This window comes from Chenopodium album, chromosome 23, assembly GCF_948465745.1.
Source record: "Chenopodium album chromosome 23, dcCheAlbu1.1, whole genome shotgun sequence".
In the NCBI taxonomy this organism is placed as follows: Eukaryota; Viridiplantae; Streptophyta; class Magnoliopsida; order Caryophyllales; family Amaranthaceae; genus Chenopodium; species Chenopodium album.
In genome coordinates, this window is record NC_137856.1 from 32,209,456 (window position 1) to 32,227,043 (window position 17,588).

General features: G+C 32.7%; 2 protein-coding genes across 4 annotated transcripts; both read left to right on the top strand.

The window, feature by feature from the left end:
• The first annotated feature begins 297 nt into the window (after positions 1-297).
• Positions 298-1,969, top strand: LOC145609436 (putative aquaporin TIP5-1). The gene is made up of 3 exons (XM_081664923.1): positions 298-430; positions 778-1,028; positions 1,586-1,969. Exons 1-3 carry the CDS (start codon positions 298-300, stop codon positions 1,967-1,969), a joined length of 768 nt encoding a protein of 255 aa, XP_081521049.1.
• A 1,435-nt stretch (positions 1,970-3,404) lies between these two features.
• LOC145608346 (uncharacterized) lies at positions 3,405-8,670 on the top strand. Of its 3 annotated transcripts, XR_014105787.1 has the most exons (9): positions 3,405-3,608; positions 3,748-3,876; positions 4,901-4,940; positions 5,974-6,049; positions 6,160-6,360; positions 6,601-6,810; positions 6,896-7,304; positions 7,405-7,460; positions 8,269-8,670. XR_014105787.1 is itself a non-coding variant. In XM_081663959.1 (7 exons), exons 1-7 carry the CDS (start codon positions 3,566-3,568, stop codon positions 7,229-7,231), a joined length of 1,035 nt encoding a protein of 344 aa, XP_081520085.1. In that variant the 5' UTR covers positions 3,405-3,565; the 3' UTR covers positions 7,232-8,670. The 3 variants fall into 3 exon arrangements, 1 of the variants encoding a protein (XP_081520085.1); XR_014105786.1 differs by having other exon boundaries at positions 7,405-8,670; XM_081663959.1 differs by having other exon boundaries at positions 6,896-8,670.
• Positions 8,671-17,588: the final 8,918 nt, after the last annotated feature.

Consider the following 17,588-nt stretch of genomic DNA (forward strand, 5'->3'; position numbering starts at 1 on the left):
AAGAGAAAGAGGAAAAAAAAAATGTATTTCCCTCCCAAATCCCTTACCATAACAGGTAAACTGTCAAGTGCAACCGGCAGTTATTATTCAAATTAAAACGCTCCAAAACCATGCAACTAACCCTTCTCTTTGTATATAAAAATAACCAACCTCCTCTTACATTTTTCAGTTACCATTTCCTTTGATTTTGTCTAAGAAAATATTTCTTTCTTCTCTGAATTTTCTTAGTGATTTTAATTCGTAGCCTAAATTCTTTTGGTTTCATTTTGTTCAACAATTAATTAATTAACACAAAAAATGGCACCAAGAACGACTTTCTCTTCCCATGTTCGACAATCCATGATCCCAAACGCCCTACGATCTTACCTTGCTGAGTTTATCTCCACTTTTATCTATGTCTTGGCCGCCGCCGGATCCGCCATGGCGTCACGTAAGTTCGGTCCTCTTTAATCAACTTATATTTTTTTTACTAATTTTCACAATTGCACCATATGCTTTGTGTGGTACATAAATAGCATGCAAATTTTAACACAATCATTTTAATTTCTCATGATATATTCATATCTTATAACATGTGTAATGTGTTAAACGGGTTTTATTATTCTATTGTTTTTGTTGTTGTTCATATCTAGTGGTTACGAGTATACGTACTGGTTTAAAATACATTATTAACTAATGTGACATGCAGGGCGATTTATTTATAGTTGGCTATATCTTGATTGTATGTATGTATATCGTTTGGTCATGTCATGTTAATTATAATTTTGTTATTTGTAGGGAAAATAATGCCAGATGCCAGATCAGATCCCTCAAGCCTGGTGGTTGTAGCCATAGCAAATGCATTTGGCCTAGCCTCCGCTGTTTATATCTCAAGTAGCGTTTCCGGTGGCCACGTCAACCCGGCCGTCACGTTTGGGAAGGTTGTAGGGTGTCACATTCCAATTCCTACCGCCCTTTTCTACTGGATTTCCCAAATTCTTGGTTCTGTTATGGCTTGCCTTCTCCTTAAGATCGTCACTGTTAATCAAGTAATTTTACTTGCAATATTTTCTACTTCCCCTTCTTTATTAAGTTAAACTAATTTAGTGTTTTGTAGATGAATTCACACCATTTTTTTTGTTTTTTTTTAATTAATTAATCATTCATATTAATTATGAATTACTACCATAATACACACAATCTGATCTTTAAATCCGACAAAAAAAAGTAAATTGGAAAAATAATTTTGAGATAGAGCGAGTTTATATTATAAAATGGTGAATATCTCTAATGATCTACAAGAATTGAAGCAAATTTTTGAGGAGGTTGGTGTCTAACTAAAATATTGCAACTGCGTTTGTTTTTTCATGTAATTTTTCAAAATGGTGGTTGTATTGCTTGTACATATTTATGTATTTCATACGGAGTAACATGGATTGCATATGCATGCATATAGATCTAGTTTACACATTTTATGGTTGGATAGGAATTTAAAATTTTGAAGAAAAAAGTATAATTGAAACTTTTCATTTCAATATTTTGTATGGATTTTTTTTTTTTTTTTTTTTCATATTGTTGGTTTATTGGATATATGTGTTGCATGCAGAATGTTGTGCCACATGCAATATCAGAAGAAATGACCGGATTCGGAGCATCCGTTTTAGAAGGTGTACTCACATTTGGATTAGTCTACACTGTATATGCAGCCAAAGACCCAAGACATGGTCAATTGGGCTCTATTGGACCCTTAGTCATTGGGCTAATCACGGGAGCGAATGTGCTAGCCGCTGGTCCGTTCTCGGGTGGATCAATGAACCCTGCATACTCATTCGGGGCAGCTGCTGTTGGTGGGAGTTTTAAGAACCAAGCAGTCTATTGGATTGGACCTTTGCTTGGAGCCGCGTTTGCTGGTCTGTTGTATGACAATGTGGTGTACCCGCCTCATGATTCGGATCCTCAACGGTGTAGCCAAGAGGGGGCTCGAGTTTGAATGGGACTAGCTAGTGTTTATTTCACTTGAGAATTTATTTGGTATTTGTAACCTTTGTTAAACTTAAGATAAGCTCTATTGGTAGTTATTAGATATATAGCCTATTTTAGAGTGTGGTTTGTACTTATATAACATCTTAAGATTTTATTCTATTAACAAACATGTAATAGTTGTATTAGGAGTGGGAGTGTGTGTATGTATAATATTTTACTTATGAAGTTTTATATAGGCCTCTCTTTTCTTTGTGTAATTCGTCTAATCTTAATTTAGCTACGGAGTATTTAATTATGTTTCCATGACATCATCATCTATACATTGCTATTGTAATATGCATCAAATTGAAAATGAAAATAATTATTTCAATGAATTGATATAGTGCGTGCCACCTAACAATTTGGGGAAAATTAATTAGGGTTAAAGTAAGTGTGACCATCATTGAAGGTTAATTAAGACTTGACATTGGAAAGACCGTGCTATTCACCTTATATCCACTTATTTCAGGAAAAATAAGTTTAGATCAGGGTTAATAAGTTCAGATAAGTTGTGATAAGGGTTAATCAGGGCCACTCAAGTTCAATTTATAACCAAAATAAGTTTTAATAAAATCAGATAAGTAAAATCAGGTGAATAGAACGCACTCTTAAACTCAATTCTTAGCAAAAAATAACTTAACTTAACTCTCAAAAAATATGAAAATAAGGTGGATAAAACAAGGTCTCAATGCTCAAAATCAACTTCTTTTTTGAGATATATGTATACAGAGTTATTTTTTTCAATAAGCTGTATGTTGTTGATTAAGCTTGTAGGCTTGTTTAACTAATATATGAAGGGTATGTCATGTTCACCTTATTTTCCCTTTATTTCAGGTGTAATAAGTTCAGCTATTTTCAGGTAAGTTCAGATCAGGTTTGATAAGTTCTGATAAGGGTTACAACTAAAATAAGTTTTAATAAGAGCTAATAAGTTTAGATCAGTGAAAATTATGTGTATAGAACATAAGAACACACCCGAAAAATCGATTTTGGTTTTTTGTTTCATTTTATAGGCAAAAAAAGCTAAGAAAAAAGTATCATTAAGAAACCATTCTCATGAGGACAATTAAACTCGAGATTGAATTGTAAACATTCAAAATTTTTAAATTTCTAATAAGGAGTATTTTAGGCATAAGAGGATAGGCCCATAATCCCATATAAGGAATTGTTTGGTTAAATTTATGAGAAATTTCAAATTTGATTTCCTAGGTATGTGTAACATTGTAACTTTCCATGGGAAATAGAAATTTCCGTATACAAGTATACAACCAAATAACTTTTGATTTAGGAATTACAATTTCATAGGAATTGAGATTTCATGGAAATACATCCAACCAAACAAGGGACTAGTATGTACTCGTATTTGTATATTGTATAGTAACCCGAAACGGACCCCGTTGGACGATTGCGTACTTTTCGCGTAATTTATGCTTTTCTCTCTCATCGACCTCATAAACCCTAACTTCATTACCAGTTCTTCCCTCTTTCTTCAATTAACACCTGCAATCTTCAAATTAGTTCTTATCTCAACAATTTCGAGCTCTAATTATCTCGAATTTTCGCGATGGATGCTCAGAGAGCGCTTCTCGATGAACTCATGGGCGCAGGTAATTGAATCAGTAATTTAATTTCCCCTTATACTTCAAAAATTCCTTGATTTTGTTGAGATTTGATTGAATTTGACTTCAATTCATGTAAAATTTATGAAATTGGTTTAATTTTAACATTATTATTGCGTGATTTCAGCTCGGAATCTGACTGATGAAGAAAGGAAGGGTTATAAGGAGATTAAGTGGGATGATAAGGAGGTTTGCGCGTCTTATATGGTTCGATTTTGCCCTCACGATCTCTTCGTCAATACTCGCAGTGATCTTGGTTCGTATTCGTTTCCTTTAGTTGAATCTATATTGCTTCTTCTATTGTAATTGTGTTTTGAAGAAGATTTTAGGATTGTTTGATTGGTAATAATGTGATATAGTATTATCTAGTTGGTTTGTCGGGCACTATGAGACGGAGACATTGAATATTGAATTAATCGTCGCATATACTATAATGGTTATCCGAAAAATGTTGCCACCTCCTCTAAAGTATAAGTGTTTGATGATAGGATTCTTAAGATGCCCTAAGATTGAGTGACTTGGGAAGGGGGGTTGTGGCAGTGATTTGGCTACGATGTCGTGTGTTCTGAGTAAATTCACTACTTTGTGCTCTTTTGATAATAAGTGGTTTATGCCGAGTTTGGGGAGGGGGTAAATGGGTGATGATGTTAACTTAAATTACATCACTAGTTTATAATAGATGTATCGCTTTGAATGTCTTTTTTTCCTTCCAACAAACGATGCATAATAGATGTATCGCTTTCAATGTCTTTTTTCCTTCCAACAAACAATGCTGAGGTTAAAATTATTGTTACATGTAATGTGGTCGGTAAATATTATATATGACTCTTAAACAGTTCTTATAAAGGAGCATATGACTCTTAAACAGTTCTTATAAGGTAGCAGGGGGGGGGGGGGGGGGGCGGGGTTTGTAGTACTGGTTAATACATCTATAGAAATTTGTGTGATTTGCATAATTTGTTTTAATATTATACTTCATATATGATTGGCATTGCATTTGTTGAAGAATGGAATTTAATCAGATTTTTAAAGATGAATTTTATGAGGAAAGCAATGGGTATGAAACCCTATGTATTTTGGTATACAAGTTGACAGAAAATAATTATTTATGTTTGTTTGATTGGTTGGCTATAAGGTTTCAATTGATTATACTATGTGAACTGTGAGATGTGCATCATCTTGTTACATTACTGTTGTTAAGATAAATGAAGTTTTGTTAGTCTTAGTTGTATTCTGATGGTTTTCCCTTTTTTGTAATTTTATTTATATCTGTGATTCAGGGCCATGTCCAAGGATTCATGACCAAAAGCTGAAAGAGAGGTAATGGATTTAGTATGTGCATGAGTGCATCTATATTGTTATTAAGAGTTTTTTTGAGGGATTTTGGGAAAGGTACTATGTGAGTTAGTGGAGTTATGATGCTTGCCTGTAATAGGTGTTTGATTGTATGTGAGGATGCCGTTTGAGTAATTGAATTGCTCTTGCAGACTGTGCAACTATTATTGATAACTTTTTTTTAAAATCTGTTTAAAAGTAAGTTACTTCCTTTATATATTTGGTGTAGGATGGGATTTTAATTAGGAGTTTCTCAGGTGCTTTGCTAATATGACATATGGAGGTCTGGATGTTACTTGGTTTACTCTTTGAGGTAACTGATTTTAATACTTTTCAGGTAGATCCTTTGGAGAGAAGGAAATTTGTATCTAGTGTTAGATATCTTAAAACTGAGTTTCTAAGGTGGATGATTATTTAGATACCCCTATATATCATTGTATGCTTATAAGTAGTTGTCTAGTATGTAGTATCTGTTATGAATGTAGAGGCAGGCTAATAGCAAAGCAATTGTTTCTGCAAGTGCTTACATGAAAACTTGCATTTTAAGTACTACGTATACCAGTAGCATTCTTCTGTAGTATGGTGTAGTCCTAAGCCCTACATGTGACTTCTAACCTCTTATTTCCTTTTTGTATACAAAGTAAATATACATTTCTGGCAGCAGTCAATTGTGTCCATTTCTAAAGGGACCTGATTTGCTGTTTGCATACTTGATGACTTTTTTTTAAAGCAATTTGTTTGATCTATGGAAATTTTCATCAGTAAATTTTGAGTGCATCTGGAGAATCTAGACTTGGAGGATAATTATTGTGTCTTGTCATTCCTGATATGTTTTGTTTAACCTTCATTACTTGCCTAGCATTAGGATATCGTTGTTTATTTGGTTGATTATTAGTTGTGTGGGTTAATCTCTTGCCTACAACATATTTCTATTCTTGCTCTTTTCTCATTGTTTTACTTGGCTATTACTCTCTTGTCTGCTTCCATCTCTAATATGTCCTATAATTTGGATGTTTAGCTTCGAGAATTCTCCTAGGCATGACACTTATGTCCCACGCTTTGAGGCTGAACTTGCTCAATTTTGTGAGAAATTGGTGAGTCTTTCCTTGCATTTTTATTTTCTTGGCTGCTTTTACCCTTGTACTTTTGATTACGGCCTCTCATTTTATAGCATGCTGTGGACTTTGTTGATATTGTGTTTCAGGTGGCAGACTTGGATAGGAAAGTTAGACGTGGGAGAGAGCGTCTGGACCAGGAGGTCGAACCTCCTCCTCCTCCACCTATTTCTGCTGAAAAGGCTGAGCAGCTCTCTGTGTTGGAAGATAAAATTAAAAATTTGCTGGAACAAGTAGAGTCACTGGGGGAAGCTGGCAAAGTTGATGAAGCAGAAGCACTGATGCGAAAGGTCAATTCTTTTGAGGCTAATGTCATATTAACATTTCAAAACACTAGGCTTTTCAAATCGAGTATTATTGGCTCCATAACATGTGAATATTATTGTTCTGACTCAATATTTTGAGCTTATCGGTTCTGTCACTCACTTTTGGTTATCTTATTTTGTTTATATTATTGTTATATCTGAGTTTCTGTCATTAATGGTGGATAAGCATTGATTGTGATAACATCTGAGAAATTAATCTTGCAGGTGGAAATTCTTAATGTTGAGAAAACTGCGTTAACTCAACAGCCTCTGAGTGCAGCAACAATGTTGACACAGGAGAAAAAGATGGCACTATGTGAAATTTGTGGTTCATTCTTGGTCGCCAATGACGCTGTGGAAAGAACTCAGTCTCATATTACTGGCAAGCAGCACATTGGATATGGCATGGTCCGTGATTTCATATCTGAATACAAGGTTTGAACTCTCATTTCTTCATTTAACAACCTGTTCATGTTATTGGATATATTTCTCGTTTTACATATTTACTACTCTTTACCAGGCTGCTAAAGAGAAAGCAAGGGAAGAGGAAAGATTAGCAAGGGAGAAAGACGCAGAAGAACGTAGGAAGCAGAGAGAGAAGGAAAGTGAGAGTAAAAACAGAAGAAGCATCTCCAGTGAGAGGGATCGTCATCGTGATAGAGAGTATAGCCGAGACCGTGAAAGATCACGAGATTGGAACAATAGAGGTAATCGAAATGACGGAAGAGGAATGGACCGAAGGAGGCATGATGATTATCGTAATGGAAGGGATGGAGGGGGGAGGATTAGGAATTATGGCCGTGAACGCGAAAGGAGCAGGTCACGTTCGCCTGTTAGGCATGGCCACCGGAGGTGACCTAAGAGTCCTGTTTGCCGGTATTAGTGGCCAGTGGGTTGTGTAGATAAACGATGATCTTAAACCTACTGAGGTAGATGCTTTTATATCTCAAGATGTTTTGTGTGTCTGTTTTCAAGGTGTTGCATTGCAGTCTTATTGGGGGTTAAACTTCTTTTTTTATTGTCCCACAGTGTTGAGACTGTAATGTCTCCTCTCAACAATCTTATTAGAGGTCAAAGGGATTGAGGTAGGTAAAACTTCATCGTTGTAATTTCCCCTATAGTTAATTGTAGTTTTGTTGGATTAAATGCTTTGGTACATGGTGGTCTTTGAAACATCTTCTAGTCCTGCATTTTCTGATCATGCTGGGGGTTCTCAAGAAATTTGCAACTGTGCTGCATGGCTTGTGTGCCAGTGTTAGTAAGGTAACTTTCTGGTTCAGAAAATTTGTTACTCGGTATTTTCTGTATCTTAGGTTCTAAGTCTGCATGACCTTGAAGATGAATGATGGTGTTGGGTTTTGACATCCCCATCTTCCTGCTTTCTTCCCTTCCTGAGATACTGCAAATGCAGTCCAAATCGTGGCTGTTCAGAGTTCAGATATTGCAGTTTGACATCAGAAATTGAATGCAAACTTCCACTCCGTCTTTAGTGTGGGTAACTTTTCTTGGTCTATTCTTGCTAAGTAGCTTCGTTATTATTCAATCTTTATTAGTGGTTAATTGGTTGTTAGGACTGTCCAATGTTACCACGCCCTGATGGTTTCAGACACTTATTTAGTTATTTGACACCTTTGATTGGATATGGGTAGGGCTTAATTCTTGAAAACTAAACAGGAAATCATAGCAAAGCTTAAAACTTCATTGTTAGAACAATTCTTATGGGTACAACTCTTCTGAAGATCCCAAGTAACATTACAATGACGGCTGTTTCAGAGCTTGAATTCACTTTTTGTGGAATGCATAGAAGTCTGCAAACAACACAAAATGCTAAATATGAGGGCATCTACCAAAACCTGAAGGTAACTTGAATAAAAAACTCATTCTCCTTTGCAGGAAGCTGGAGATCTATTACGGAAAGCTGTTTTGCTTCCACACTGTGCTTGTCTATGTGAAGTGCCTCTTACCACTCGATCTTGTCTTGTACGTCTGAGTATCGCACCCCTTGAATATCTGTAATCATCTCAAATTTGTTGAGATTGACCACTGATATATGCTTGATGGAGGTGGTTGTCTACTTATTATCTTGCATCGCGAAAGTATGAAACACAAATTTATGTCTCTAGAATTTGCAATTTTCTGGATAATTGTTGAATCCAATCTGCACATTCTGAATATAGGATTGCATGGTGCTTAGTTTATTCTTGGCCGGCCTTATATACGTGTTGTGTATTAAGAACTTTAGATTTTAAACATTTTACGAAGTATAATTTATCTAGATAAACCCAAATTTACAGAGTCTGTTATTTACTGTTCAAGCTCTCTATGAACCATCAAACTCTCTCCACTCGATCGTAAACTTCATCTGGACACTGAATGCTCATCTTACAGGTTGGAAGTAGAGCAGATTTGACATGAGCTTTAGGGTAAATGTTGTCGAACAATATGTTGTTTTACTCATTAATCCACGCTCACAGCGCTGGTTAAGAACAATATAAAATTTGATCCGATTATATAGTGATATTAGTAGTAGTTCAGGGTTACTTAGAAAGATTTCAATTAACAAAGGTGCGTTTAGACGTACATAATTGAAGCATTGGGAAGAAGATTGAACCCTTTGAGTCCTTAATAATGAGATGCGAGTATATGCTATATACAAGAGCCAATTTTATCAGAGATCGATATAAATGAGACATTGATTAAAGGATGAAGAGACTTGAGAGTGCAATGTTTTCATTTTCGACTTTTCACTAATGCCCCTAGTATTATAATAAACATACACGGTGTTTCAAAAAATAAACATATACGGAGTAGGTTTTTGTAAGGTATTATGGTAAGGCAATTGTAGTCTTTTATGGTGGCTCCACCCAACCAAATTACCATTCTTCCCTACAAAAAGCATAATTATAAAAATTAAACTATTTTAAAGGATGTTGCATAAAAAGCATGGCTACCAAAACACCATTAAAGTAGCAAGACTTGAAAGCCAGCAACAAAGACTACTTGGTCAATATTGCTGCAATGGGCTTTTTATGACTTCAACATGTAGCTTAATCAAACTAATTACTACCACTACTTTAATTAATTCCTTATTACGAACCTAATTAATAGTTGAGCATTTCATTATCTTCTTTTTGAGTGGTATGCATGAAATTATTATAACATTATAATTAAATTATATGCAAAGTGGTATTGCAGTAACATAACATACATTTAAATTGAATTTTCGTTTTATATTACAGTTTTACCCTAAAGTAATTGACCAAAAAAACCAGCTAATTAATTGAAGTATTTGTTTTTATGTTCTACTAGTGGTCTGAGTCTGACTTTGTTATGTGCATGCATGGCTAACCTAATCTTTCAGGGCAGCACGTTGAAATTTGTGATGGATACTCTTTCTATATATAGTACAATATTTATATGCATGACTACTTGCCCAACGACGGTTTTCTTTGTTTGTACATACTCGTCCTTGCATTACTTTGTAGATAAACCAATTATCATAATTTTATACCTTGAGTAGTGAGCTAGAGAATAAAATTATATTTCACAAACAATATAGGCCAAGTCCAAATACTTGCACTCGACAAAGTAGCAACGACGACTAATAAAAGATACAGAGTATTTGACTAGGCCTATTGTTTAGAGCTGCTCTGCTTTACTGAAATATGTTTTGCTCTGCTGAAATTTACTATGCTTTGTTGACTCAATTTACTCTGTTCTGCTCTACTCTGTTAACACCTGCTCCGCTCTGCTTACCCAGAAGCTCAAAAGAACATGGCCTAATTATTAAAATGAAGGATAACTCATATGTGAACAACATGAGGTTCAACGATAACTGATCTCAAGCCATTAGCAACTAGCCAACTAACTGTACATTCGACATGAACTACACATACTACAACATTTACTTTTGCCGAACATGTCATTTTCCGGCACATACTGTACAGGATTAGCAAGTTGAAACCCCTACAAAAAGCTGATAGGACCAAACATACATCCAAAATCATAGCTTTACAGGAAACTTCGTTGGGCTTTTAGCCTTTGTATTCATGTTTATACTGCTACGAGTAGTATAGCAGCCCATTATACACCACTTTTTACTTTTTAATTTAATACTAAAATCAGAAGTTGTAGGAATTGAATTGAAGGCCGACATCATCCAATAATACAACTGGCTAGCCCACGTCAGCAAAACATCCGTACACCTGGTCTGACACGTGGCAGTTTATCTGGTCCGGATATTACGAAGAATATTCCATTTTATAGGTTTACCAATTTATTTGGTAAAGGATTATTCTCCCTTGATTTTGGAATATGCTTTTTGGTACAGTACATTATTGACCTCCCCTAATTACAATCAAGTAAAAGATTTTATTTTATTTTTATTTTTTATTTTTTTTAAAATTTTTGTGGAGGTTAAGATTAAGCTAGTGGCTAAGCAAGTTGTCATATTGCTTAGATTTTACTTGTCCCTATTGTACTTTGCAAATTCTATCAACTTTTGGTTGATTTATTTTTATCTACGTACAACTTGTCATTCTCGAGTTTCCACTTTTCACCTTCATAAAAATGAAAAACAAGGTTTTCAATTAATACATACTTAGTACTAGTATATAAATAGAGATGTTATCACAAATCTTTCATTCTCGTACTCTTTTATTTACATTAATTTATTTGGTTTGACTATATATGAATTTCGTAAACACGTAATAGCTGTATTAAGATAATACATTAGAGTATATCTTTTTCATCCTAAAATGTAGTACAAAGTACAAATGATAGGTTGTCGTACACCTGTCAAAAAAAAATTCCTAACGAATCCAACTAACAATGTAGTAGGGTAAGTAGGTTCGAATCCACAGAGAGAGGGTATTCAATCTAACCTCTAAGAAATTGGAGAAACTAAACAATTCACGAAATTCAAATTGAAAAGTAGTCTAAATTAAAATAGGAATAAAACAAATAATAAAAAGCCCTAGGGTTATGGTTCACCATGTTTATAGTTCTAAATCTATCAAAAATCAATAACAATTCAATCAATCAATTATCTAGAGCAATTGCTAAGCCTACGGTCGGGTCTTAACGCTCTCAATTCAACATATGTAGTTCGGTCGCTAACATAATCAGAATTCCTAATTGTAGGGAAGCCTCTAAAAGTAAGATCTTTCGATTCAAACTCTTATTAACATGAATTAATCATACAATTGATCAGGTTGCAAGATTAACAATAAAACACTATCAATTAGAGAAATCAATAATCAAAATATTAAAATTATCAATCAAGATTCATAATATAAACATGGATTCCCAAACCCTAGAAATAAAACTACTCAAGCATGAAATAAATAAATAAAACTAGATCTAAGGAATAAAACATAATTAAAAGCAAGAAAATAGAAATAAAATACCTCAATGAATTAAAATCATAAACCCAAGAATCATCCATGGAAGAATCCATGGAGATGCCATGAGAAACTAGGGTTCTAGAGAGAAAACTAAAAAGAACGTAAAATAAAAAATATGTAAAAGGCATAAGGGAAAAATAATATCCCTTGAGTATTTATAAAATCCTAAAACTAATCTAAAGATAAAAAAAATAAAAAAATGATAGGAAAATAAAAATAATAAAAGTTGTCATATGATTGGTCGCTTGAAGGAGTTATAATCGAAGTAGGATTCCTAGTAGATTGCGCGCACACCCCACCCATCGGGCGATGGGTGGCCGATGGTCGTACAAGCTGCATAAGGAGGAGTTCGACCAGCGGGCGCTGGCCTTCCATCTCCCCAACCAGCAGCTCCAGCACGATCGCACATCACGGCCATCGCCCAATGGCCGGGCGATGGGTTGGCAGCTTCGCAGAGTCAACTTTCAAGGGCTGTATCTCAAGATCTAGGAAGTGTATAGGGGCGTGCAACCTATCAATGGAAAGCTCTTCAAGTCTAGTTTCTAATGCAATTTGAATCGCTTCATTCCGATCTGTAGAACTCAAGTTATGATCAAAAGAGTGATCAAAGGTCTGTTTTGACACTTTGTAGACCATCGTTTTCCTTTGTTTCTAACTCAAATTCATTTCCATAAAGTGCATAACGACCCTTGTGGATGCTATTTTCATTCCTCATACATATTAATCTCATACTAAGCTTCCAAAAACGCATATCCTTCATTGAGCGACATCGATTCATCAACTTTTCATCATTTCATTGTCCGATTCTTCCAAAACCACTCCGAAAGCATTCAAATGATTATGAAATCACCTGAAACATTAAGAAAAACACAAACGAAGCGTAATAGAGCACAAAACAAACAACTTATGCATTTGCGACCTTAAAAACGACTAAAAGACTTAAAAAGCAACTATAAAACTAGCATAAATGTGCCTATAAACTCTATATACATGTGATTCATCAACAAACAAAATTTATTGATGTATAATTATCAATTACTCATCATTAACTTAAAATGAAAATAAGGAATTCCAATATAATAGTTCTATACCTAATATTCAATCCAAATTGAACTTATTAGAACTATCAATTAGGGCCTGTTCACATTTACTTAATTTCAGTTCAGTTCAGTTCAGTTCAGTTCAGCTCCAATCAGTTCAGTTCAGTTCAGCTCCAATCAGTTCAGTTCAGTTCAGTAAATGTGAACAGACCCTTAATCAAACCCGGTTGGCATATTGTAAGGAAAATGTAGTCTTTTATAAATACAACAATAATTATGGAATCAAATATAGTTTTCAAATACTCCGTAACTGGATATCCAACCTATAAATCGATAGAATAATTTCAATATGAATCCAAAGTATCTTAATACTCCCTAACTTTTTTTTTTTGTAAATGGATAGGTATCTCATTGTTTGAACGAGACCATGTGATATTTTGATCAGGCGAATTGACTTCTTCTAGAAGGTTAGATTCATTGGACAAGCTAAGAGAAGTTTTTTTTTTTCTTTTTTTTTTTTTTTTTTTTTTTTTTGGAGGAGAAGAGAAGTTACTAGATATGGTAATAAGTCAAATAATTGTAATACAGATTCTTGTAGCATGTATAATAAATATCATTATATGTTTTGAAAGTAAGGTCTAGAAACTAAAATGAGAGGAAATTTATAATAATTAATTATAATAATATGGACAAATTTTAAATGGGACATTGTATTAATGAGTTTAATAGTAACTTTCAAGAATTGTGTGGCATGCAATAATGTGTAGATTTATCTATAATGTCTCAAACAAAGAGAATTGTCACAATCATCTATTTGTTGTTATTGTTACTAGGAATGGATAATTAAATCATAGTATGACAGTAAGACCTTTCATTATATACGGGTAGTCGGGTATATATTGTAATGCTCAATTATTTAACTTCACATCTTAAATGAGATATATAAAGGTCACCATCAAATTACTTTCTTGCTAGCTAGTTATATCCAGTTGGGAAACTTATACTAGTAATAAATTAAAATCGCGGTGTTAAATGTTTGCAATTAATATTCTTTATAATATTTTAGGTTTGTATTTTAATTTGTAAGTACGTGTAAAAACAAAAATTACAACAATTGCAGGAGATTTTTTTGGAGAAATTATCCCTTGGGTCTTGGAGCCCTCTATTAAAATGAAAATCATCTCTAAGTCCCATATTATATATAATTATCATTATTGTCATCATAAAAGTCTTTAATGAACACAATCCTTTGCATTATTGTTTTCTAAGCCATAAATAATTTGTCCTCCACGGGGCCTAATTATGTTGATATGTAGAGAAAAAAAAGTCCTTAATTGTGGGACCTAATGTACCTATAAAATTTTAAAAAAGTAATTAATATCTTTAAATGCATTTTTAATCAATCATCAATTAGAGCTTCTATGAAGAAATATCAAAAACTCTAATTTATTAACGGTTTAATAATTGATGTTGAGATATTTTATGTATTATGCAATTTCAATGTACATGTTTCTCGTCAAAAAAAAATGTACATGTTTAAACAAAATCTTCAATTTATAATAAAAATTATAAACCTGTCATATCATAAAACTATACTTGACCTTGACCTCCAAACGAATATATAACAAAATCGATCTCACTTGAATATGTTTCAAACAATAATTATGGTTTGAAGTTTATTTCACTTGAAATATAATGTTTCAAATTGGAGATACATTCATACATAAAGGAATGGGGGTAGTTTTATGTATGTATGTTAAAACTCAAATGAAACAAGAACAAAATTGACAATTTATTTCTTTTGGCGATCATATTCCTCAAAAAGTATTTATAATGAAGAAACATAATAATAACTCCAAATTTGGATATTATATATATCACAAACATCATTTGAATTTTATGCAATTTAAGTTTGATATATAGACATATAGTATGTATTGCCTGCTTAAATACTTAATAGGGAGTAGATAATTTGTTTTGTTTGTTTGTTTTTTCCAAAAAAAGTCAAACCCTTCGATAATGTTCACCACTTAGCTGAATTAACAGGGAACATTTCTTTTGGCTAGAATTTAGGTAGGAAATTTAGGGGTGACAATCGACAATTACAGGCCATGCATTTTTTCTTGGCCCCCAAAAATTGGATAAATTAATAATACATCCCATGCATTCTTGCACGCACTTCTTTTCATAGCTACTAAAGCTTACTATTTCATGCATATATATATATATATATATATATATATATATATATATATATATATATATATATATATATATATATATATATATATATATATATATATATATATATATATATATATATAACCTTTCTCTATCAAATGCATCACTTTCATAACACGTAATTTAAGCTAATTTCTGAATACGCCTATGTATTATTAAAATTATTAAGCCAGTATTTATTATATTGACGCCACACAACTAGGGCAGTAGGGCTTATATAATTTTATACCGTATCACTATCAAATTATAATATTTGCATTGGTGAGAGTGAGGGATAGCTCAAGTGGTCAGAGCTCCCTCCCGATTTTAGGAGATCCTGAGATCGAATCTCATCTCCGCCCCTTGTGACTTAATATTTGCATTGGTTTAATGATTTTAAAAGCCGTATGCTTGATAAAGTAAGAGTTTAATTTAGTTATACTTATAATAATCATGTTGTTGATATTGTAAGCACATATACATACTCGCTTTGTTTGAAAATATGATGAAGATTGTTGCCAAATTTGATCTTTAATTTACTCTTGATCATCTACTTCTCAAAAGATTTATTCTTGAATATATAAAAAGTTGAAAAATGTATTCTTGATTAATAATATAAGCCTATTAGAAATCGATATTATAATAGAAAACGGAATAATATAAACCTGTATTAATAGAATTTCTTTTCCCTACTCTCCGTAAACCAAAATTCTCATACCATCATTTAATAAGCTTTCATTATGGGCATCTTTGAACGAGCATTTCACAAGTTCAAGCAAAAGCTCATTCAGATTTCAGACCAAAGAATTACTTAAACTTTAATGGAATAATCAATAATGTATATAGTAGACGCCTAGACGTACCACAATATTTAATCGAAATATGGATAATATACTCCTCTGAAATGATCAAAATAAATATATTATGGACCAACTTCTACTACATTAGACAAATTTTTATCGTGTCCACCTTGTTGTTGGATAAGTAACTTGAGTCTGATGATAACTTCACTACATGTTTAAATTTTTATAGAGTAATTTATTCGATCACTTGTTTTTTTTACTTATATATGTCCAAGCTTACTTGAAAAATTGATATTAGATTATAGAAATTATATTACCAGTACATTTATTTGTGATTTGAAAAAGAAATAACCCTTATTTTTCTAAATCGATCAAAAACATACTTGTTAAAATTTAAACACTAAGAACCAAGTTAGTATGTAGAAGAAACCTAAGATTTTGTAAATAATATTACTTCATGTAGGATTATCTGAGTTCAAACCATGTCCATATTATTGAATGGTTTTTATACCTAACTTGAATATGAAAGTGGGAAAACTAAGCACCTTAAATTTTTTCAATACACGTAGAATATATGAAAAAACGTTCACAAAAAAAAAGAATATATGAAAAAACTATATCATAATACCTCATTATCTTGACGTGTACGTAAGAATTATTGGATAAATATAATGTGAGGCAGTGAGACTATATGAAATTATATGTGGGGTTTACTGATTGGTAGCACTCTCGTTTTCAAAGACAAGACTAGGGATCAAGTCCTCATCCAAGAAGGGATAGAAAAAAAGAGATTAGTGTGTTAAGATTAGTTTCCTATTAAGTCTTTAAAAAGAGCAATCCAATAGAATTTTATATATCTCACCCCCAAAAAAAAGGTTAAATGTAGATGGATGAAGCAAAATAAACCAAGAAAATAGGTGGAAATTTGGGATATAAAAAGCATATTCGTTGTTGAAAAAATAGATGCGGACCAATACAAAAGCATATTCCAATTCACCCTTTGATTGGGCGGGGCCATATCTTTTGACGGACATTCTTTGTCACCTCGGATAAACATATACCTGAATAGAAACATCTCTCTTAGTTAAAAATAAGGATTTTACCGTTTCATCAAAAAAAAAAAGAAAAAAAGAAAAAAAAAGGATTTTACGCCTTTTACCAACAAAAAAAAAAAAAAAATTATACCTTTCTTTTACCACTAAAAAAATTTGATAAAATTGTTTTTTACTACTTAACATCAAGTTTAAATATTTTTTTATTTTATTTTATTTTTATTTTCATGCTCAAAACATGTTCATAGGTTTAGGTCCTTTAGGGGGGCATTTTGTTCATATGGATCCAAATTGAGGTCAGAATTGACAAAAAAATGATTGAAAATGCCTCATTTTGCATAATTGCGTAAATCAGGGTATTTTTAAACACGCAAAAGGAAACATTTTCGATAATTTTTTGTCAATTATGACCTCAAATTCGATTCATAGGGCTAAAATGCTCCCCAAAACTCCTAAAAATATGTGTTTTGCACGAAAAATCAAAGAATTTAAAAAATTCTGATAGTTTTTTGACTGCGGGCTGCAAAAAACAATTTTATTTTTTTATTTTTTATTTTTTTGTGGTAAAATAAAACTTTTACAAGTTTTGGTGGTAAAAAACAATTTTTGGATTTTTTTTGGTGGTAAAAGTAAAAAAATCCTAAAAATAATGATTGTAAGTAATTTGTAAATTGTAACAGTTTAAAGTTTTGA